Below are 21,382 nucleotides of genomic sequence, written 5' to 3' on the forward strand. Positions count from 1 at the left end.
ATATCACATTTCCCGCTCCTCGGAAATGACTTCAGTTATTGCTTGGTTCCTATTCTTTATATTTCTATGTTTATGATTTGTGTCACATGTTTTTCTTGATTGTATGAAGTATTGTAAAATAATAAGATGGGCAAAGCAAAAAGAATAAAGGTTTCTAAACAACCTAAAACAGCTTTAGGTGATCAAATAGAAGAAGAAAAAGCTGTAAAATCGAACAACAGGCGAAAGGTCAGAATTCGCCACGAAGATGATGATAAGGTTAGATTTATATATCTTCATTTTTTTAATGCAAAAATGATTTTGATTAATATTTTATTATTGAGTGTGTTATTCTTAAAACACAGTAGCAATTCTGATTGATAAAGTTTAGTCTTTTAGTATAATTTGTCATGGAATAAAATATAATATTTTTAAAATTAATTTACATTTACATCACTTATACTATAATAAATCATTCTAGATATTTAGTATAAATTAATTTTTAATATATAACTTTGATTGCAACTGTATAGTTTGTGGACCCTGCTCTTACAAAACGAATCCTATCTCAAGCCAGACGACAACAAATGGAAATTGAAGAAGAAAGTGGAATTGGACAGAGTACAAGATCTATAAAGAAACCATTAATAAAACTTGACACTAATGCTGAATTTAGTGATTCAGAGGAAGTATCAAGTGAAGATGAACAGGATACTGCACTGCATTATGAACATTTTGAAATAAATGAAGAAGATGAAAGAGCTATACAAATGTTCATGCCTAAGGATGCTGCCCCTATAAAGACATTAGCTGATATAATATTAGAAAAGTTAACAGAAAAGAAAACAGAAATTGAAACTCAATTTTCAGATGCAGGCTCAATTCAAATGCAAGAATTAGACCCAAGAGTGAAAGCAATGTATGAAGGTGTTAGAGATGTATTAACAAAATATCGCAGTGGAAAATTACCTAAAGCATTCAAAATTGTTCCTAGTTTAAAAAATTGGGAACAAATATTATATATTACTGATCCAACAAAATGGTCAGCTGCAGCAATGTATCAAGCTACTCGACTATTTGCCTCTAATCTCAAAGAAAAAATGGCGCAAAGATTTTATAATTTAATATTATTACCACGAATTAGAGATGACTTAGCAGAATATAAAAGATTAAATTTTCATTTATATGAAGCATTACGGAAAGCACTGTATAAACCTGCTGGTTTCATGAAAGGAATTTTACTTCCACTTTTAGAATCTGGAACCTGTACATTAAGAGAAGCTGTTATTATTGGATCTGTGCTTGCTAAAAATTCAATACCAACTTTACATTCTTCAGCAGCAATATTAAAAATTGCAGAAATGGATTACACTGGAGCTAATAGCATTTTTCTTAGAATATTTTTAGATAAAAAATATGCTCTTCCATATAGAGTTATTGATGCAGTGGTATTTCATTTTCTTAGGTAAAAATTTAAAATTGAGATATAATTTTAGTAATGTTTCAATTTCAGTAATAACATTTATTTTTAGATTCGAAAGAGATTCTAGAGAGCTTCCAGTTTTATGGCATCAGGCATTATTAACTTTTGTACAACGTTATAAGGGTGATATTAGTTCTGAACAAAAAGAAGCTTTATTAGGATTATTAAGGAAACAATCTCATCATACAATTACACCTGAAATAAGAAGAGAATTGCAACATGCTAAATGCAGAGACATAGAAATCACAGAACCTAAATTAGAACCTATGGTTTGCTAGATATTTGTACTTTATTAATTTTGTAAATTAAAACATTAATAGTTATAAAATGAAATTCATCTTTTTTATCATATGTTTCAATCTAACTTCTATCTACTGTTACTATACTTGATACTTGATCCATGAATCTGTACTCTGCTGAAAACAGAGTGCAATAACATGTAAATTATTAATCCTTTCTAAGTTACTTCAGGCAATAAATAAATAAATTTTAGTGCAATCAAATTTTAAGAATCAGAAAAATTTCTAGACAATATATGGTACGTTGCAAATTTAATGACGATAATGGAACTATTGTATATCAAAACAATTGAACATAACAATTATATACATATAATAAAAATGTCAGCTAGTTTGCTATATTATTATATTATGCTATATTAAGCTATGTTCGACTAGAATTACAGAAATACAAAATTTTAGCAACTAATCACGATTACTTTTGATAAACATAGAGTACTCAATAATTATATTGAATTGGGTAATTATAACCATTCTTGATAACAAAAAGTTTATATAATTTACAATATTCCTTGTAAATAAATGTTACATACATAGATATATAAATTCAAACATTTGTAAATAATTAAAAAAATAAATAATTTTTCTTACAGATGAATATTTATAATAAGTTATTGAAGATTTTGATATAAATGAAATATTCCGTTATTTTGCTAAATTTTTTATAAAGATGTTCTATAAGTATAAGAAAAGCTACTAAAAAGTTGTAAGAAAAATACAAGATATAAAAGGAATGGTAATGGACTTGCAATTAGTACAAAATAAGAAGAGTTTCATAATTAATGTGATTTATAAAGTGTTAATACCTGATGTCAAAACGTTCATCACTGCTATTAATAAAAAACTAATAATGATTAAAATATGTATTTATTATCTCACAAAGTTTATTTTAATGTGGCTTCACTTTAATGAATCAGTCTAAGTATTTTCAATCTCCTAATTTAAGTACTAAGTATCAGTTCATTATGCATATTCATATCTGATTTATCTTTTTTTCAAAATACTTAAAAACTCATGTGTGCAAAATAGAACAATACTAATTTCCTAAATATTGTTCACTCCATATTCTTTCTATTTTGACTCTTCAATATTACTTTAAATATCATCTTAACAAAGTTTAGTTTGAGACAAGTTAGTATATTAACAAATTAAATTATATCACTTTGTATTAACATATAGCTTCTAAATACTATTATTCAAATTAGTATTTATTATTTGAATTTATTGAAATGTTTCTTTTCTTAAAATTTTATGTATTTTCTTAGTAACTACAAAATACATGTTAAAATTTTTATTCATTTTTTTATGATGGAACTTGAAATATCTACATTAATATTAGGTTTTTAATAGAAACAAAAATTGATAATTACATCACATTAACAATATTTTAAATACATATACGATACATTTAATTTTTTAATATTTTACCTTTTTATTAAAAATGACTGATTGATTACAATTATTTTGAGCAGTAAAAATATGCCAAACAAATACAAATACTTTCAAATATTGACATATTTGACTGTATATGGATATACAAAATATATACAAAAATATTGAACTTTGAGATGTTAAAATCAGATGTTATTTTTGTGCTTGTACTATTAGATTAGTTTTCGAAATTACATGTAGAAACATTCAATAATACAAATTGATGAATGTTGAACAATATTGTACAATTAGATTTTTCAATTATACACAATCTCAAATACGGATTTAAAAATTTAAATAAAAGTTCTGATATTTTGTTATCAATAATGGTAATTAGTACATTTGCTGTAATAACTAATAGATTTTGTTATATTTAAGGCCACCTTCGTGATCCTTGGTAATTGATTCTTCCAGGTTGTTTAAGATATTTTACAATGAATTTTTTTCCAATGCGTCATGAGTTAGATATCATATAAGTTTAATATTAAATTATCTATTTAGAAGTAATCCATTTTAAATTACTTTTTAATATATTTTTCAATTTAAAAATAATGTATTGTGAACACGACCAATTCTTTTACATGTTCAAACTTGCTATTTTCAAAATTTTTATGTTTTTTACAATATATTTTACGTACATCCAAAATTATAATAAGTACTTAAATATTCTATTCCCCAGTGTAGAGAGATTGCAACATATATATTAAAAAATATTTAAGAAATTGCTTATTGATTAGAGTTGTCTATTGGTTAAACAACTATTTAAAATATTTCAAGATATTTTTACAATGTTGTGATCCTGGTTCTGAATAACAGTGCTACAACTTGAGTGTATACATATTGCAATATTCGAGATTTCAAAAATTTTTATATATTTAGATTTCTCAAATTACCTAAAATTTATTTTTTCTTAAAGAAGCTAGTAATGCTCTTGGATCCAGCTGCTGCTTTTTGTCTAGCTAATTCTTTCTTACCAATTGTAGCTTTTTGAGGCTATATAAAAAGATATATCATGAAAACCTATGTTATAAAAATGCATTGTAAGACACAAGTACCCTTTTTTAAATTACCTTTTCTAATTTAGTTGACTCAGGTGTTTTTGGTTTTAATACTGATTCATTTTCAGTTGTATCTTTCTTAGGTTTCTTTTCTTCAACAGTATCTTTAGGACTATTTAATTTTCGTTTCTTATTTTCTGATTCATCTGCTAAATTTAAATGTTGTGCTAATTTTTTTGATAAATCTTCTTGAAGATACTCTGATACAATGCCATGTGCATACTTTAAATATTCTAAACAAAAAATGAGTATATTAATACCTTTTTCCTAATCCCAACATAAATAGACATTGTTTTATCTCTGAATGTTTATTGAAACAATAATTGAATTTGCTATTTACTAAAATTTTTCATGCATGAAATTTATTTCATATCTTACCCACTTCTGAAGCAGTTTCAAGTTTAGTACTTTTAACATAAGTAGCACTAATAGCACCCTGTGATACATGAATGCCCTTCTGTTTTAATACTTCAATTACTCTTTCCACTTTCTTATGTAACCAGATTAATGCTTTTTCTTCATTAAATTTATAAGCTTGTAAAGATTCATCTCCCTTGCGGTCAGCGACTAGAGTCAGTTTTAAATTCTGACATTGAGTAAGACGAGTCGTTTCTATAAAATCTTCATCCCAAAGACATTGTTCTAATGGTTGTGCTTGTTGTGACTACGAGTGTAATATTTTTACTAGTACTTAGAATATTAAACCCATAACAGTCAATTAAATCCCTACATTATGTCATAATAGATTAACATATATAATAATAAGTAAAATATAATAATGGAAATTTACCTTTCTTAAATAAGGTAATATTAAAAATATTGGATCAATAGGAGTAGATAAATGTAACTTTCCATCAGATTTTACATTATCATCTATAAACCATGACCTTTTATTTTCATCAAATGTCAGAACTTCTTGTACTGTTACATTGCCTGGACTAAATACAAACATTGCAGGTTGATTTGTAGCTGGATGTCTTAATTTAATAACATCAGGTACACCACCATCTGTATTATTTAAACTATCACCTGGAAGACATAGAGATTATGTTGATCTATTTTATGAATATATTATTAAGAAATATAGTTTAACTAATGAAACAGTAAGAAATAGGAAAATATTTAAAATTAATAAATAATAGGAAAATATTTATAATTATTAATAAGTTTAATCATCTTGGGTAATACTGGTATATGTCTAACGGTTATAAATAATATATAATAGAGAAATTTAAATGCGAAATAATTTTTATTTATGCACCTTTCATTAGGAAAACCCATGTATTTGTGCCTGGATGTGAATTTGTTGTTTTAACACATTTTTTTGGTGATGCTTTGGTACGCGGCATATTTACGCGCGTTTTACACAAATCGATATTACGTTAGGTTATTTATTCCTTTCACAGAATTTTCCCCTTGTATTAATGCACATACACACAACAAATTTAGCGATCAGCCATTTTTCGTAGAACCCTCAAATTGTAACGTCTTATTACTAGATAATTGAAATATATTATATTGTGTATCTCTTTTAATAAATAAACAGGTTAAACGCGACATGCCGCCAATGTTGTAGGAAACAACATTTGAAATCTCGATGCGTAGTCGAACATCAGTGAATGGTCGATGATCGGAGTATTAGCAGAAAAGAGGCGTTACCGCGCTAATGAGCCATCTTTTAAAAAAGAAAGATACATGAAAATCGTACTCTAGTGTGAAAGATTTAAACTACACATATGTCATTTTTACTGATATGATGTATGTATGTTTAATTCCCATGTAATTTTGTATAAAACACATTTTAATGTTTACATACATAAAAAAATATTGCTAGTTTAAAAATATAATTTCAATCTATTTTAATTCAATAGCATGATTAACACTATATATTTTATTACGCTTATTATTTCTTCGTATTTGTATGCCTGTATGCATATGTATATTAAATTTTACGTACATAGGAATATAACAATTATAAATATCTTCTATCCTATTATGTACATTTCTTTCACAATAGACATACAATAGACAGTAAATATATCTGTATAAAAATATCCAAACTTAACTAACATAATTTTAATAAATTTAACATTATATAAAAATAATTAAATCAGCGGTTTTCGTTATATTTTATATAAATGATCCGATTAAATTTTTAAATCTTATGTAATACATCAATATTATATTATATAAATACCAAGAAAATAGTTTAATTATTTGGATGTATAAAATTTAAATTTTTGCAATAAGTAAACTATAAAAAATATAAATTTGAATATTTTACACTTATAACTTGATACTGGAAATCCTTCTTTGTTGATATTCCCTTATACAGGCAAAAACAATATTTAACTGCAAATAAAAATAAAGAAATTTATTAAAATAAATTACATTGCATTCTTCTTTTTGTAAGAGTTGCTAATATAGAATGTACTAAACAAAAAAATTGTAAAAGTCGAATAACCTTTTAAAAATTATCCAAAGAAGTTCTTATAAAATTTCCAATTGAACTACAGTTATTCTATTATTATATGAGTATAAAGAAAATACAACAATATAATTTCAAACTTAAAAATCCACGTATGGTGAAACACAAATTTAGTAAACATAAGAGGACATACAAAATACATTAACTGATGACATTCCCGAATCTTGATTTCATAATGATTAAGTAAATATGTAAGTATAAGTATATACGTTTATACATATAGTATCCGTTATGATGTCATTGGAAGCATTGTGGCCTTTTTTCTCTTACTCATTACTCACTCTCTAGTTAGTAAGCACCTTGAAAGAACTATGTACGTATGTACATGACGTGATGCGAAAGTGGGTGTGCCCATCATTGGTTAGCCGGCTATCAAACGTAAAGCTCCTCTCCGTTTTTATTTTTCGGAAACAGTTTATTGGTAAATTTTTAAAGATATTTTTATTGTAAATACATTTTCATGCATATAAGCATAAATTAACATAAAAAATAATATTATAGACTATATTGCAATGTACAATACAGATATTTATATTATTCTTTGGTATTGATCAATTTAATTAACAATTATCTTTATTTATTTTAGGCAGTTTCCTGCGTAGTCAAAAATGTCACAACAACAGTATTATCCGTTTAAAGTAAGTATCTCTTAATTATTTATTAGAAGCTTAAAAACATTCTTTAAGTGACTGCTTTTAAGATTAGTCTATTTTTGGTATGAGCATTGATCGACCGTATTTTTATCGCTGCTTCGCTTGAGCTAATCAATCAGCGTTCAACTTCTCTTCTTATTATGAATATATATTTATAAAACAGTTTATGCTTTATTAGAAATTTAATATTATTAGTGTTATAAATTCTTTATATCATAATAATTTGCAATAAAGTACTTATGTCCTTAGCACGAATTATTGGAATATAGAAAATTAATTTAAATGGAAAAGAGTTTACTTCAAAAAAGATCTACACACACACTTTAGATATAAGTTCCATATTATGTTAATATAAAAAAGCTCTTTAATTTTAAGTATATATTTAAATATATGTTTTTTGCTTTAATTTACTAAATATCGTTTTACTAAAATATATATATTAGAAAAAAAATTGCATATTATTTAATGACAACAAACATTTTTTTTAATATTAATAAATCATATTTTTTTAAATTTCTTACATATCATAGTATCAACTTGTTGATAGCTTATAATAATGATTTAAGTAAAAAGATAATTATTATTCATATATGAATTGTATAATATAAAGACATATAAATATATAAATATTTTAATTTATTTAAAATGATATAAAAGAAATAATCCTCTATAGTGTACTCCAACGGTATATCCTGCGGAACCATTTGATGCAAATGCAGATGCTACAATGTTGCGTAAAGCAATGAAAGGTTTTGGTACTGATGAAAAAACTATTATTGATGTACTTACAAGGAGAGGAATTGTTCAGAGATTAGAAATTGCTGAAACATATAAAACTTTATTTGGAAAAGATCTGGTTAGTGATTTGAAAAGTGAATTAACAGGAAAATTGGAAGATGTTATAATTGCTCTTATGACACCGTTACCTCATTATTATGCTAAAGAACTACATGATGCAGTTAGTGGATTAGGAACTGATGAAGAAGCAATTGTAGAAATTTTATGTACATTGAGTAATTACGGTATACGTACTATTGCAGTATTTTATGAGAACTGTAAGTCTAGAAATTATTTATTTTAATTAAATTTTAGAAAAATAAGTTTAATATAAGTTTATATAGGACTATTATATAAAACATTTGTATTTATTTGTAATTCAAAAATATTTTGTTCTTAACAGTATATGGAAAATCTCTTGAAAGTGAATTAAAGGGGGATACTTCAGGACATTTCAAAAGATTATTAGTTTCTCTTGTTCAAGCAAACAGGGATGAAAATCAAGGAATAGATCAAGCACAAGCTATAGCAGATGCTCAGGCACTTTATGAAGCTGGTATTTATAATAATACAAACTATTTTTAATAAAAGAGGATTATATGATTATTTTTAATAATTATTAATAAAATAAAAGAAATCTGTGTTTTGTTTTGATATAAGAATTATTAGTCATAAGTAATATAATATAAGTAATATAATATATTTATTTGAAACATAATTATTTATTTTGGTATAGGTGAGAAACAATGGGGCACAGATGAATCACAGTTTAATGCTATTTTAGTAACACGTAGCTATCAGCAATTAAGACAGACTTTTATTGAATATGAAAAAATATCTGGTCATGACATTGAAGTTGCTATTAAGAAAGAGTTTTCTGGAAGCCTTGAGAAGGGTCTTCTTGGAATAGGTCAGTATTTTGTTTATAGAAATGCCTAATACAGTGTTCCCTGGATCATTGTAACAGTCATATTCTCAATACACCCTCATCATATTTTGCTAGATCAGGTCCTCAGAGTCATGTGACTGATTATTAAAAAAAACAGAGCAAAAAGTGCATAACAGAAATAAAAATTTCTATCTCTTTCTTATGAGAATATTATCAATAGATGGATGAAGTCTTTCTAATTAAAATGAGTACAAATATGATCTTACTTAGACTCACTTTCATTGGGAAAACCTTATCTGTACGTTTGTAGTATGTTCGTTAATGTCTAATAAACACTAGAAAATTTATTTTTGCTGTAGGAAATCTGAACAATGCTCTATCTATTTGTAACTTCTTGATTTTGAATATAATTACAATGATGTGTGGGAAACACTGTTCAATGAAATTGTAGCATTGACATTATTGAACTATATACTATATATTTATATTTTAATTTAAGAACTGTGTTTTATATAATTTAATATAAATGCTATGATTTTTATACAACAGTAAAATGTGTAAAATCAAAAGTTGGTTTCTTTGCTGAGCGATTGTATGCCAGTATGCATGGTATTGGTACAAAAGATCGAACATTGATCCGCATCATTGTTTCTCGAAGTGAAATTGATTTAGGTGATATTAAAAAAGCTTTTGAAGAACGTTATGGAAAATCATTGGAAAGCTGGATTGCGGTATGTATTCATATTGCTCTTTCTTCAATATTTTATGATATATTATTAGTTAGTAAAGTATTGTAGTATGTTATTAAAATATATTTCTAGCAATACACTGTATATATAGTTCTATAATAAAATTGTTTTTAAAAAAACATAGAATAGAAGTAAAGCTTGATTTTAACTAATTAAGTAATGCAATGCTCGGATGATACCCATACTCATGAGATACGTATTACATTATCGATCAACCATTTAGTTCAGTATGTTCGGATTTATATCTTATTCATTAAGATAAATAATCTCATAGATGTATAATGGGCTATTCGTGTATCTAAAGAATTAAAGATAACTATATATGATTTCAAAAATTTTGCTCATAGTACTAAAATTAGAAAGTAGTAAAAATTTCATTCTAATAAAAATTTCTAACTGCAGATTACATCACATGCAATTGAATACTAATGTTCAAATTAATACCTAAATTTTCTGTTCTAGGGTGATACATCTGGAGATTACAAAAAGGCTTTACTCTCACTTGTTTCTACTTAATTAAGAGAAAATATTTCATGATAAATTCCAAAGCTTTAATAAATATTTATGGCTCAAATAAAAGATGAGTGTCTTGCACACTTTTGCTTATACTTTTGCTTTACATCAATCTATTAATTAAATATATGGGTATAAAGGATTGTGCATTTTACTATATTTTTTACACAATTTTGGAATCTCTGAAGAATCTTTATGGTGCTATACTGTGCTTTTTATGATATACTAAAATTTATTTTTTATGAAGTATACTAGTTTACTAAATTGCATAGTTTATACTATTTTTTATTAAAAATGTTTATATATATATATATATATATGTATATTTGGCGATGAAAACCTACTATTTGTACAAATTGTTATAAAAAAAATCTTTATGAATATAAATATATTAAAATGTTAAACATTATATATTTAGTACGTTGTATATTTAGTGGCTAGCCGTGTTTTATAAATATATAAGTCTTAAAATATGTGTAAGTTATATCAGGAAGGAAATTTCCTCTCTGGTTTTATATATTTATCAAACATACTTTTATATAACATTTAATTTCAATATTTATAAATTTTACACATGACATTATTATAACATAATTTACTTTTAATAGTATTTATTTTATACATTTAAAAAATTATTTTATATTTATTTAAAAAAAGACAATACTTTTATTTTTATATACACGCAAAAGATACGATAAATATTTATTTTTTTATGTACACTTAACTTGTTAAATATACAAACTTTACAGCATCTAACACAATGCAAATACTCAAATAAAAACCAATAATAAAAAAACATACAGAGAACATAGTAAGGGGAGATAGCATAAGTTCAATTCTCTTTTCACTATCCTATCTTACCTTAAGAAACCTTAGAAAATGTATACGACTGATAATTAAGATACTAGAACTGAAATCAAATCTGAAATATACTACACTACAGTTTTATCTCAAAATAAGTTTTGCCTATAATAACTGGTTTCTGACTTAAAATAAGCAACTCGCTATCCCCTCTTCTTCATTTGAATTCGCCGACAGAGTGAGAGATTCGAAACGAGTAAGAAGTCTGTGAAAGCGATCGAATGAATAGTGACATCATTTAATAGAAAACGAATAGCATATATATAATGCTTTCTCATTCTAATATTAGCGATCCTGACGTGTTATATACTGCTCGGCTGATCACTTTATGAAATTGCCGTTATCTCAAGCCTCTCATTCCTTCTCCGTGTTCTTTTTTGTCTCATTCGAGAATAAAATTAAGCCAAATAGTACTGCTATAGTCTCGAATGTATTGCTTATTTCGATCCGAAACTGTATATTACGATATATTATTTGTTATTCCATAATATATCATAGATTGTATTATATTCTGCTATATTTTATTATATTACGTAGTCACACAAGATACAGAAGATTATACAGATGCAATAGCAATTTATTATAGTTGAAGTTAAAAAACAATTAAAATTACATCAAATGTATACATTTGTAACACAGATTGTATCAGACTTTAATCTTACTGTAATAAACAAATAATAATGGTAGCATACAAAATTTAAAATTTGTGTTTGTATATTAAGTAGAGAAATAAAACCAATAGAAAAAGCTAATTTGTTAAAGAAATGTATTTCTCCACTTATGTTGATATTGAGTACTGATCATTTTTTCTTGTTATTTCTTAAACTTCTACGTACAACTCCTAAGGAAATATTAATAATATTAATTATAGCTATCTTCATAATCATAATTATATAGTATTGTATACCTGTATTAGATTTGGTGCGTTTTTTATTAACAAAAGATGTTTTATTATTCGATGGATAAAACAAAGCTGGCATTCTTTCAAAACACTTAAGCATTGGAGTTGGTAAGGTTTTGTCTAATGGAATCCAAGGTGAACTAGGTAAAGTGTGAAATATCTCATCATAAATTGTATGAATATCAAGATTATTTTTTCTGCAAATAGATAATGGGACAATAAAATTAAATAATACATTATTTTACATTCACTTACCCTGAACTATCTGCTAATTTAAAAACAGCAGCAAATGCTCCATTTCTTACTGTATGTCTCAAAATATAACGTCCTGGAGATAAATTTGCAAGAGATTGAATAACATTATGTAAAATTATCAAAGTATCTTCAACTTTCGTGTTATAAAGTCTTTTAATTTCATTATTTATAGATATTGCTGTACGATGTTCTATTTGTAATATTTCTGATGTTTCACTTGATATTCGAACTAAAATAAATATACATACATTGCATTACTTTTGGGTGTATTATTGTAACATATTTCTATGCAAATATAATACAACTAATTTATTATACCGATATTGTTGATTGCAAATAATTTACCTCGAGCTAGAAATGTATGAGGCCTAAATATCAAAGATACCCATTGTTTCAATGCTTCTTCTAATGTTACAGCTTCAGCACCAAGATCAGGCTGATGCTCTAATTTTGGTGTTAACAATAATAATCTTTGTACTTCATTCTCTAAAATCTGTAAAAATAAGGTAAATAATTAACTCAACACTATATTATTAATTTTAACTGTTTTTCTCAGACTACCTTTTAGAAACATTTCAATAAATTAAAAGGATATTAAATTTTACATAGCAAACACAAACCTCAAACCCATGTGTTTTTGTTCGAACTAACATTTTATATTCTTTAATAACATCTTTCATTAATTCATTCTGTTCTGAAAGTAGTGGTCCAATCGTAAACAAGTTATATGATACACAATTTTCCATCACTTCAGAGTTTCCATTTTGTATATCTATTAATTCATAAAATTGATTACTTTCAATGCTTTTATTACTTGTTCTTTTTTCAGTTTTTATAGCTTATATAACTAGTAATTTTCATCAAGACATAACTTAGGAGACATATATCTATATAAATATTAAATATATTTTTACCTTTATTACTTGTAGAACTAAAGGAATTACAAAAATTAGGAGCAGTTGTATGCAAAGATTCTTCACAGTTTGTCAGATTCTGTTGAGTTAAAATTTCTTCAAAACTTTTATCCTCTTCTGGTGCATTTGAAGATAACTTATTGTTAATTTTTGTTGAAGCATTTTCATATTCTTCTTCTAATTTTAATAGTTTTTCACAATTAACATCATCAAATATATTATCATCTTCATTACTATTATTATGTAGTCAAAAGTGTAAATTGTAATATTATTCATAATTAATTAAAAAGAGAAATACAATTTAAATAAAAATATGTGGAAAGAATAAGTTTCTATCTTACCTCTCTAAAGTTAAATGTTTGGCACCAATAAAAAAATATTTCAGAATATATTTATACACCCAAGTATTTTTTTCTGGTATAGTACTTGCAACTGGGGGTGCTGGCTTATCTATGTAGATAACATTTTTATCATTGTGCCTTTTAATGACTATGGGTAAAATCCACGAATTTGAATATGTTGGACCAATATTATTTACTAAACAATTAAGACCACTGGATGAAATTACCAAATCTACATTATTATCTTCAGCCAATTTTTGACAATTTGCATCTTCACTTACAGGTAGCTTAAAAAACATCAGTGATTCTTTGACATTATCTTTTTCAGGAAGAAATCGTTTTTGTAATTGTTCTGAATTTATATGTAGCATACATGGTCCACTAAAAGTTGGCAACACTATTTTTTGTAATTCACCCTTCAAAAAAGAAAAAAAAGATTTGTAAGGCAATAAAACATAATATATTGTTTTTATTAGCTACATCTTTAATTATATACATTATTTATAACTACTTATAAATAATATCTGTATTACTCACCAGTTGTAAACAATTAGAAAGAAATTTTACTTGAATATTTTTATCTGCTACAAATGGAATGCTCGTTATTTCCGTGTAATACCTAGGTAATTTATAAATACATTGTAACTTTAATTTCCAACGTAAATTTATATAATCTTCACATGTGATTTTAAATGATCTTTCATGCCATTTACTTTTTGCAAACTCCAAAAATTCATCTTGTTCTTGAGATATTATTTGTTGTAAGTCCTACAATAACAGACATAATATATATTATATATATTATATTATATATAGTATATTATAGAAAATAATTTAAAATTACACATATATAACTTCTTTATTAAGAGAGCAATTTCAATAATTTTTTATGACATTATGCTTTAAGTACCATATATACTTTTAATTCTTTTCTCTCTATTTGTGTTAGCTTCGGTTTATCAGATTTTGAAAATCTTAACAAGACTCTTAAACACATTGCTTGTTGTTCCTTGCTTAGTTTGGACTTCTTAAGACTTTTAAACATTGGTTTAACAATACCAGGTATATAACATTTGATCTTTTTTGTGTGCTTAGGTTCATATTCTTTTTCCATTTTATTTAAGTCTGGATCAGCATCCTTCATTAGATTGATTTTAACATTCTTATAATCTTCTTCAATATCTTTAAATGGATCTTTGAAATTCCCAGTCATAATTCGATACATCACACTTTCTTTCTCTAATCTTCCTTCATTAACAAAAGTATTATCTATTAGGTCTTCCAATGCATTATTCCTATTAAATTTGATACATAATATTAAAATTTTTATTTATTATAGTTTAGAAATTTACAATTATTTTATAACAATTTCAATAATCAATATTTAGATAATAATAAATGTATTTAACATGTACATACATTTTTTTATGGCAAAGTATCTTAAACAACTCAAATATGTAATTAAGAATAGAAACTTTCATAATAATATAACAGATTACATATTTTTAATAAAGAATAAAAGAAAATATTTCTTAAAAATATTTTCTTCAAATATTTTTTATAAATTATTACATAAACATATGGAAAATAATTTATTTTATTAGTAAAATATAATTCATAATAAGGTTGAAAAAAATACGAAAATTAAGTAAAAAATACAAAATTTCTGTTTTGCATAAATAAAATTTATGGTTATCCATCTCAAAGTATGAATCATAAATTTCATTAAAATGATAAATATCATCTATTTTCTGCTAAAGTAAAAAAATGGCAATAATCTTGGTGGCTTCTGCTGATTAAAATATATACTAATTCTTAATAAGTTAAGATATTTAAAAATGATTCTTCGTACTTACCAATCAATACTTGAAAATCTATCCATGATTAATAAATTAAAATAAACTATTCATGAACTGCATGTGCTCAAATTATCTTTTTATATCATATTATTCTTATAGAACTTTTTCGTTTCTGTTGTAACAAAAATTTGTTTAAATTGTATAATTTAGGTTATCATACATAAGTCGCTAGCGTTTACTTTCTAAATTTATAGATTTAAAGTTCGCAACACTCTCTGATAACCCCTTGATGACAGGTATGACAATAACAGATAAGACATAACTATCATAGTCATTGACATGCACAAAATTTATTATGCTTTCCGTTTTACAAATTTACTATCATAAACATCGTATTCTATTTACTCTAATTACATTTGTGGTCGAAGTAAAGAATTCATAATTGCTTTACGATGTTCTCTTTCAGTAAGCTATTGGTGAATGGTGCAGTTTTAACCCCTTTATCTTGCTATACCCCTTACTAATGTAACTATTTAAAAAATACATGATGTATAAAAAGGTTTCCACGTATAAAAAGAAACAATCCGTAATGATTTTAAAGAAAAAAGTTTGTAATGGGAAATGTAGGTATTAAAAATGTAAGAATTGATAGTTATGTTTTCAAAAATAAATATGTTTCTTTCTTCTGAATAAATACAAGTAAAAACTTCATAAATTTGTACAAAAGTAACAGCCAAGATTGCACGATTGTACATTTCTCCTCTCGCCGTGCATATGTACGTTTTTCCCACGTGTACCGGTGACGAGACGTGCTGATAGTGCAGCCATTGACCGCGAGAGGCCCTCAGTGTCCATTTTGTAGCAAAATTTCGCCGATAAGCATTGATGATCTCTACTTATTTCTGGTCATACTTTTGGCTATATTTCATCGTGCCATGGTTAAATCAATTAATTTAACCTATATATAAGTGATGTATAGTGACAATAAATAATGTTCGATATATATTGATTATTATGGTGTGTACAAGCTATCGGTAAGATTCACGATTGACAATAAATAAACGTAAACATTTCTTCATATGCAAAATAATTATAAAAATATGTTTTACATTTAGTATTTGCCTTCAATATGAATACATATATATATTATTCGCAAAATTTTACACAATATGTTGAGTCCAAATTTTTTAATAACATATTTCATAAAATATAATTAAACAAAATGTATAATCAGATATAATACAAAAACGTATTATTATTTACCTAGTGTCCACTTTCTTTCACCATTATTAAGAAAACAGTAAGTACAAACTTGTAATGTGAAATAGAAGTAAATTTTTTTTTTAATATATTCATTAGTAAATTGTATTTAATCAAATGAATAATGTATTGTAATAAATGGCATTGCTATATTTTGACATTTGTATTAGAAATGTCAACTTTAATATTACTAACTATTACAAAATAATTGTAATTTAAAATATTTTCAAAAAATTATATGTTGTTCATTTTTGTGTCTATTGAAGAAAATGAGTATATTGTAAATGTATATGCAGTTATAAAATACATTATAGAACAATATTGTTATATAGTAGGTTATTAATATAAATCTTTCAAGCAGGCCAAAGCTATTTTGAGCATACATGCCTTGAAGGTTGGTTGCCAACCTCAGAAATTCAGAATCTACTTCTTCAATTTTATGTATGAAAACAATTTTGATTAAACTTATTTAAAAATGGACTCAGATTCTACAGAAATGGTGAAAGAAATCAAAAATAAGGTAATATTACATTGGAATTGTCGAGGTCTTGTGGAATTTCCTGAAGCGATAAGGGTCTATGGCGGCCACATTCAAGAAATATATTTGAAATGGAATAAACTTACTACCTTACCTCCATGGATTATAGAACTCTTTAATGTAACTAATTTATATATCTATGGAAACTTAATCAAAGAAGTACCTCCAGAACTTTGTCAAATGACTCAATTAACAGTTCTTGATTTAAGTGCTAATAAATTAGAGCAAATATCTCCTTCTATAGGAAACTTAGTTAGCCTAAAATCTTTGCTATTAAATGATAATTCTATTAACAAATTACCATGTGGTAAGTTGTTTGATGCCATAAGAAATATTAAATGTATAACTTCATTTAACTTGAATTTGTATATAATCCTTATAGAAATGAATCAAATGCATAACTTAGAAATTTTGTCTATTTCTGGAAATAAATTTGTTGCATTACCAGAATGGATTGGTTCCTTACCGAAATTAAAAGAATTAAGTGCTGATAACAATTGTTTGAAAGAACTTCCAAATAGATTGACTCTATCTCCACAACTATCAATAATTTCAGTATGCTCTAACAGGTTGTTATATTAAATAATTATTACATTAAATTATAGTTTATTATCGATAGATTTTTGTTAACGTTTCAAATGCTTTTATTTTATGCAGAATAATTTTTATGTAGGCTAAGATATTTACCATTAAATGGATTTGTATCATCTCCTTGCATTAGATTTGATGCAAATATATATTTGAATTATTTGTCTTATCCACTTCTTCATCAGTTAACATCTCAAATTCAAGATTCATATATTCAAAGTCAAAGAAATATCTTGGGCTATAGGTATGTACATTTTATAGAGTATATACAATTTAAAAATAATATAATGATAAATGTAACCTTAAAGTATGTTAAAATCCTTTAAAACAAATTTATTTGCATTTGTTATTGAATCTATAAATATATATAATCACAGATGTTTTACAACCCATTGTGAGAACAATACATTATATACAAATATAAAATTAAAGATAAAAATAGATGCTTTACATGAAAAAGATACTGATTTCATGATTGATTTACCACGCCAGCTTTTGAAAGTTCATAATATACATGAAAATAAAGTTATTTCTTTATGGGAGTTAGCTTTAAGAAAAGTTTATACTGAAAGGTAATTGCTTATTTTTACCAAACTTAGACTTCTAATATCATTTGGTATTCTATGAATACATTGTCTGATTGATACTGAATTTTAGATATAAACATACACTTAATATTTCTGTATCACCTATAAGCATAAATGTTCAATATGAACCAATTGCAATAAAAAATTATCAGAAACTTGATTTTAATGTTTCATGTAATTTGCTAATGAATGGTCCAATTAGTATTTGTGTGAATTTTCAATGTCAACAACCAATATTTACAGAAGCTTGGATCATTGTTGGTGTTAGCCATTACACAGAGTCTATAACAACAGTTGCATTGTGTTGTTGTAAAAGGTAAGATAAGTATTATATATAGATCCATGTATGATAATGGCTTTAATTTTTCAGATGTGCAGCTGAATTTTCTAAACATTCCAATATGACCATCAGGCATACTTGGCATTGTATAAATTAATGATATTTTATTAAATAATCCTGTAAATAAATTGCATTAAAAAAATAAAAGTTTAATGTTTTAAATCAGAGTAAAAAGCTTTGTATCAATCTTCCAATATCAAAACATTTACATATTATTTTATCTTATAATGGCTAGTACTTTGCACTCCCACCATACGAAAAAATTAGTTATTTTATTTATTATATAATTGTTTTTAAAATAATATAATATTTTTTTAGGATTTTAATTTTTAATTATTTTACATGTTAAATTTTTACTTTTTGTGAAGTAAAAAATTTGTTTAGACCATTCTAATAATTATTTTTTATAAAATTCTATATTTACGCTATTAGGAAATCTAAAGCTCTATCGCGGTCAATATTACATTTTAAAAGTGCAGTAGATGCCTTTTCTTCAGGGAAACCTAAATCTCGTAAGACACATAGATTTTCATAATAAACTTTGGCTTTTTCTTGATTGTATTCTGTAAGAGCAAGAGCTTTTTCAGCATCTTCTCCGGAAATTCCGATTTCTTCTAAAGCTTGCACAGCCAATAAATATTCTACAATTTTTTTATTATCTTGACCACCTAATTCACGTATAGCACGGGCAGCTCTCGATAAAGGAAATCCCATGTCGCTCAAATGCCGAGCTAATTTTTTATCTTCCTCTGTTAAATCCAATAATAAATTCATAATAGCAACTTGATTTGTTAACATAGGTTCTTCTTGCTTTAATGTTTCATGAGTGCTAGTGTCGGGACTTTCTAAATTTGGCCAAGGTTTCCAATCCTATTATACATATAATGGATAAGTAATTTAAAAATTGAAATCATTCAAAAGTATACTACATTTTATAAAAAATACTGTTACCTCCATGAGTGGTCTTTTTAAATCTCTTTGAAGTTCTTGTACAATCGCAGATACACTACGATGTTTGATATTCTCTTGTTCATTAACTTGTTCTTGGTCAATCGTTTCATTTTTGACATTATCATTTTTTTCTTGTGCATGAATTTTCGACTTATCATTAACACTTAAATCATTCAATAAACTCTCCAATTTTGCTGGTGGTATCCATTGAGATGTAGGCTGTAATACCTAAAATGTGAACAATATATGTGTTAAGATTATGATTCACTTCTTGATTATAATAATTAAGAGATATTTTATTAACCTGAGCAAGTTCTTCCATTTCATTAATTGTTTTTAATTCCATATTATCAAATGGACTGCTTGTATCATTATCAAAATCAGCATAGTCAAGACCATTTGCTTTCACATGATCTTGAAGATCATTGGCAGGTGGAGATAAAGGCTGTGGAGTAAGAATTGTTGTTTCAGGCACAGGTGCATTTATAGGCTTTGTAGTATCAGGTAATGGAGGTGGTGGTGGCGGTGAAAATTCACTTTTTTGTTTCTTCCTTTTCTCATCTAATCGTGCATGCCGTGCTTTGTTATTTACTTGCCTAACATTACGCCATTCTGTCATCTATAAATTAAGTTATTGCAAATTATAGTTCATTTATTTCATTGACTAACATACAAGTTTATATTTGAAACCAAATTTACATTAATAATTGTAAAATAATTGTAATAATTGTAATTGTAAACTGCAAATTATTTTCAGATAAATGTATATCACGAGTTTATGTAAAGTAATACTCAACCTTCTCAAGTACTGATCGTTCCAAATTGAAATCATAAGTTAATTTGGATACATCTGGTAGTTTATTATTATATGCAGCTGGTAAACATATTTTTCTTGGAGGTTTATAGGCCTCTGCAATTTTAACATGTACTCCATCCATGTATGATGCAATTAAGTCACATTGTGCTGATACTGAAGAACGGGCCATATCTCAGCATTAGAAGTTCGGTATTTTTAAAAAATAGTCAAAATTTTAGTCACTACTATTAATCTTGTATCATAACCTCATATCGTATTATTGTAGTTATATTTGTGTAGTCAAACTACTTTTCACTACTAATAATGCATATTTTTAGGAAGATACACAAAAAATCACATGTTTCTTATTATGTTATTTGTTAATTATACTAAGTTGCATTTGACAACTTACGATGATTTGAATTTCTGATCTTCAATGAAGCCATATTGAATTCGCTACACACTTAAAATCGATAGAAAAACGAGAGAGAGAATCGATAAAACATTAGTCTTTTAGATTTTTAAGTAAAATACATAATTTAAAACTAAAATATGAAAATTTATTTTGACGATGGTTGTTTAACAATCATTTATTTTTTATTATTTATTAACAATAAATAAGTTATTATCAACAGTGTCACAATAAATATCATCGAAAATTTAACAATAAAATTATGTCTTTCATACCTTCATGATTTTGAACTGTTATCAATTTTTAACTATACCTATTATAATACAAACATATTATCTACATATATATATATATATATGCATAATTAAATCTTCTAGTTCATTTTGTACTGTAGACAACAGGTATTGTAATTGACCTCGTTGTGCAGTATAATTTGTTATACAGATATATTTACATGTACATATTGTATACATATACATGTATGTAAGTTAATCAATTGTGCTAAATAACTGTCATATAA

At 25.7% G+C, this 21,382-nt stretch overlaps 6 protein-coding genes across 20 annotated transcripts; 3 read left to right on the plus strand and 3 right to left on the minus strand.

The window, feature by feature from the left end:
- The first annotated feature begins 26 nt into the window (after positions 1 to 26).
- On the plus strand, positions 27 to 1,808 carry bys (Bystin). The gene is made up of 3 exons (XM_069113302.1): positions 27 to 258; positions 513 to 1,444; positions 1,512 to 1,808. The coding sequence occupies exons 1-3, from the start codon at positions 127 to 129 to the stop codon at positions 1,738 to 1,740; spliced, it is 1,293 nt and encodes a 430-aa protein (XP_068969403.1). The 5' UTR covers positions 27 to 126; the 3' UTR covers positions 1,741 to 1,808.
- Positions 1,809 to 2,409: 601 nt separating this feature from the next.
- Positions 2,410 to 11,316, minus strand: LOC138179989 (ribonuclease H2 subunit B). Of its 2 annotated transcripts, none has more exons than XM_069113329.1 (5): positions 11,181 to 11,316; positions 5,041 to 5,279; positions 4,629 to 4,914; positions 4,263 to 4,483; positions 2,410 to 4,185 (listed from the first exon to the last, which is right to left on the minus strand). In XM_069113329.1, the coding sequence occupies exons 2-5, from the start codon at positions 5,200 to 5,202 to the stop codon at positions 4,093 to 4,095; spliced, it is 762 nt and encodes a 253-aa protein (XP_068969430.1). In that variant the 5' UTR covers positions 5,203 to 5,279; positions 11,181 to 11,316; the 3' UTR covers positions 2,410 to 4,092. The 2 variants fall into 2 exon arrangements, with proteins under 2 accessions (XP_068969430.1, XP_068969429.1); XM_069113328.1 differs by lacking the exon at positions 11,181 to 11,316 and adding an exon at positions 5,512 to 5,970.
- Positions 7,012 to 10,728, plus strand: LOC138179988 (annexin B9). 2 transcript variants are annotated; one of them, XM_069113325.1, is made up of 7 exons: positions 7,012 to 7,159; positions 7,329 to 7,376; positions 8,065 to 8,446; positions 8,572 to 8,724; positions 8,905 to 9,078; positions 9,607 to 9,788; positions 10,269 to 10,728. In XM_069113325.1, the coding sequence occupies exons 2-7, from the start codon at positions 7,347 to 7,349 to the stop codon at positions 10,320 to 10,322; spliced, it is 975 nt and encodes a 324-aa protein (XP_068969426.1). In that variant the 5' UTR covers positions 7,012 to 7,159; positions 7,329 to 7,346; the 3' UTR covers positions 10,323 to 10,728. The 2 variants fall into 2 exon arrangements, with proteins under 2 accessions (XP_068969426.1, XP_068969428.1); XM_069113327.1 differs by having other exon boundaries at positions 7,036 to 7,159; positions 7,325 to 7,376.
- A 79-nt stretch (positions 11,317 to 11,395) lies between the features above and the next one.
- LOC138179970 (little elongation complex subunit 2) lies at positions 11,396 to 15,851 on the minus strand. 2 transcript variants are annotated; one of them, XM_069113281.1, is made up of 10 exons: positions 15,448 to 15,851; positions 14,502 to 14,886; positions 14,129 to 14,359; positions 13,592 to 14,007; positions 13,251 to 13,483; positions 12,957 to 13,108; positions 12,682 to 12,829; positions 12,337 to 12,565; positions 12,088 to 12,278; positions 11,396 to 12,021 (listed from the first exon to the last, which is right to left on the minus strand). In XM_069113281.1, exons 1-10 carry the CDS (start codon positions 15,471 to 15,473, stop codon positions 11,981 to 11,983), a joined length of 2,052 nt encoding a protein of 683 aa, XP_068969382.1. In that variant the 5' UTR covers positions 15,474 to 15,851; the 3' UTR covers positions 11,396 to 11,980. The 2 variants fall into 2 exon arrangements, with proteins under 2 accessions (XP_068969382.1, XP_068969383.1); XM_069113282.1 differs by having other exon boundaries at positions 14,511 to 14,886; positions 15,448 to 15,686.
- A 426-nt stretch (positions 15,852 to 16,277) lies between these two features.
- LOC138179980 (leucine-rich repeat-containing protein 28) lies at positions 16,278 to 18,877 on the plus strand. 11 transcript variants are annotated; one of them, XM_069113305.1, is made up of 8 exons: positions 16,281 to 16,424; positions 16,506 to 16,690; positions 17,012 to 17,495; positions 17,571 to 17,757; positions 17,862 to 18,020; positions 18,154 to 18,348; positions 18,434 to 18,679; positions 18,734 to 18,877. In XM_069113305.1, the coding sequence occupies exons 3-8, from the start codon at positions 17,126 to 17,128 to the stop codon at positions 18,798 to 18,800; spliced, it is 1,224 nt and encodes a 407-aa protein (XP_068969406.1). In that variant the 5' UTR covers positions 16,281 to 16,424; positions 16,506 to 16,690; positions 17,012 to 17,125; the 3' UTR covers positions 18,801 to 18,877. The 11 variants fall into 11 exon arrangements, with proteins under 11 accessions (XP_068969413.1, XP_068969405.1, XP_068969404.1 ...); XM_069113311.1 differs by having other exon boundaries at positions 16,658 to 16,690; positions 17,136 to 17,495; XM_069113315.1 differs by having other exon boundaries at positions 16,282 to 16,424; positions 16,658 to 16,690; positions 17,196 to 17,495.
- Positions 18,863 to 21,277, minus strand: LOC138179984 (ubiquitin-associated protein 1). Of its 2 annotated transcripts, none has more exons than XM_069113321.1 (5): positions 21,138 to 21,277; positions 20,452 to 20,624; positions 19,959 to 20,273; positions 19,655 to 19,882; positions 18,863 to 19,573 (listed from the first exon to the last, which is right to left on the minus strand). In XM_069113321.1, exons 2-5 carry the CDS (start codon positions 20,590 to 20,592, stop codon positions 19,124 to 19,126), a joined length of 1,134 nt encoding a protein of 377 aa, XP_068969422.1. In that variant the 5' UTR covers positions 20,593 to 20,624; positions 21,138 to 21,277; the 3' UTR covers positions 18,863 to 19,123. The 2 variants fall into 2 exon arrangements, with proteins under 2 accessions (XP_068969422.1, XP_068969421.1); XM_069113320.1 differs by lacking the exon at positions 21,138 to 21,277 and adding an exon at positions 20,863 to 21,043.
- Between the last annotated feature and the right edge of the window lie 105 nt (positions 21,278 to 21,382).

Source organism: Bombus flavifrons, chromosome 5 (genome assembly GCF_040668555.2).
Source record: "Bombus flavifrons isolate JBK064 chromosome 5, iyBomFlav1_principal, whole genome shotgun sequence".
NCBI lineage: Eukaryota > Metazoa > Arthropoda > Insecta > Hymenoptera > Apidae > Bombus > Bombus flavifrons.

Excerpts from the sequence above, each read along its gene's own strand:
- bys (XM_069113302.1), top strand. The coding sequence starts at position 127 with ATGGGCAAAGCAAAAAGAATAAAGGTTTCTAAACAACCTAAAACAGCT. Across the intron at positions 259-512 it reads GCCACGAAGATGATGATAAG|TTTGTGGACCCTGCTCTTAC; the intron begins GTTAGATTTATA and ends GCAACTGTATAG. Across the intron at positions 1,445-1,511 it reads GTGGTATTTCATTTTCTTAG|ATTCGAAAGAGATTCTAGAG; the intron begins GTAAAAATTTAA and ends ATTTATTTTTAG.
- LOC138179989 (XM_069113328.1), bottom strand. The coding sequence starts at position 5,599 with ATGCCGCGTACCAAAGCATCACCAAAAAAATGTGTTAAAACAACAAAT. Across the intron at positions 4,915-5,040 it reads TATTACCTTATTTAAGAAAG|TCACAACAAGCACAACCATT; the intron begins GTAAATTTCCAT and ends TTACACTCGTAG. Across the intron at positions 4,186-4,262 it reads AGTCAACTAAATTAGAAAAG|CCTCAAAAAGCTACAATTGG; the intron begins GTAATTTAAAAA and ends CTTTTTATATAG.
- LOC138179988 (XM_069113325.1), top strand. The coding sequence starts at position 7,347 with ATGTCACAACAACAGTATTATCCGTTTAAA. Across the intron at positions 8,725-8,904 it reads TCAGGCACTTTATGAAGCTG|GTGAGAAACAATGGGGCACA; the intron begins GTATTTATAATA and ends ATTTTGGTATAG. Across the intron at positions 9,789-10,268 it reads CATTGGAAAGCTGGATTGCG|GGTGATACATCTGGAGATTA; the intron begins GTATGTATTCAT and ends TTTCTGTTCTAG.
- LOC138179970 (XM_069113281.1), bottom strand. The coding sequence starts at position 15,473 with ATGGATAGATTTTCAAGTATTGATTG. Across the intron at positions 13,484-13,591 it reads AAACATTTAACTTTAGAGAG|TAATGAAGATGATAATATAT; the intron begins GTAAGATAGAAA and ends ACATAATAATAG. Across the intron at positions 13,109-13,250 it reads TAGTTCTACAAGTAATAAAG|ATATACAAAATGGAAACTCT; the intron begins GTAAAAATATAT and ends ATGAATTAATAG.
- LOC138179980 (XM_069113304.1), top strand. The coding sequence starts at position 17,126 with ATGGACTCAGATTCTACAGAAATGGTGAAAGAAATCAAAAATAAGGTA. Across the intron at positions 18,021-18,153 it reads AGAAATATCTTGGGCTATAG|ATGTTTTACAACCCATTGTG; the intron begins GTATGTACATTT and ends ATATAATCACAG. Across the intron at positions 18,680-18,733 it reads GCATTGTGTTGTTGTAAAAG|ATGTGCAGCTGAATTTTCTA; the intron begins GTAAGATAAGTA and ends TTAATTTTTCAG.
- LOC138179984 (XM_069113320.1), bottom strand. The coding sequence starts at position 20,896 with ATGGCTTCATTGAAGATCAGAAATTCAAATCATC. Across the intron at positions 19,883-19,958 it reads AAATGGAAGAACTTGCTCAG|GTATTACAGCCTACATCTCA; the intron begins GTTAATAAAATA and ends TTCACATTTTAG. Across the intron at positions 19,574-19,654 it reads TAAAAAGACCACTCATGGAG|GATTGGAAACCTTGGCCAAA; the intron begins GTAACAGTATTT and ends TATGTATAATAG.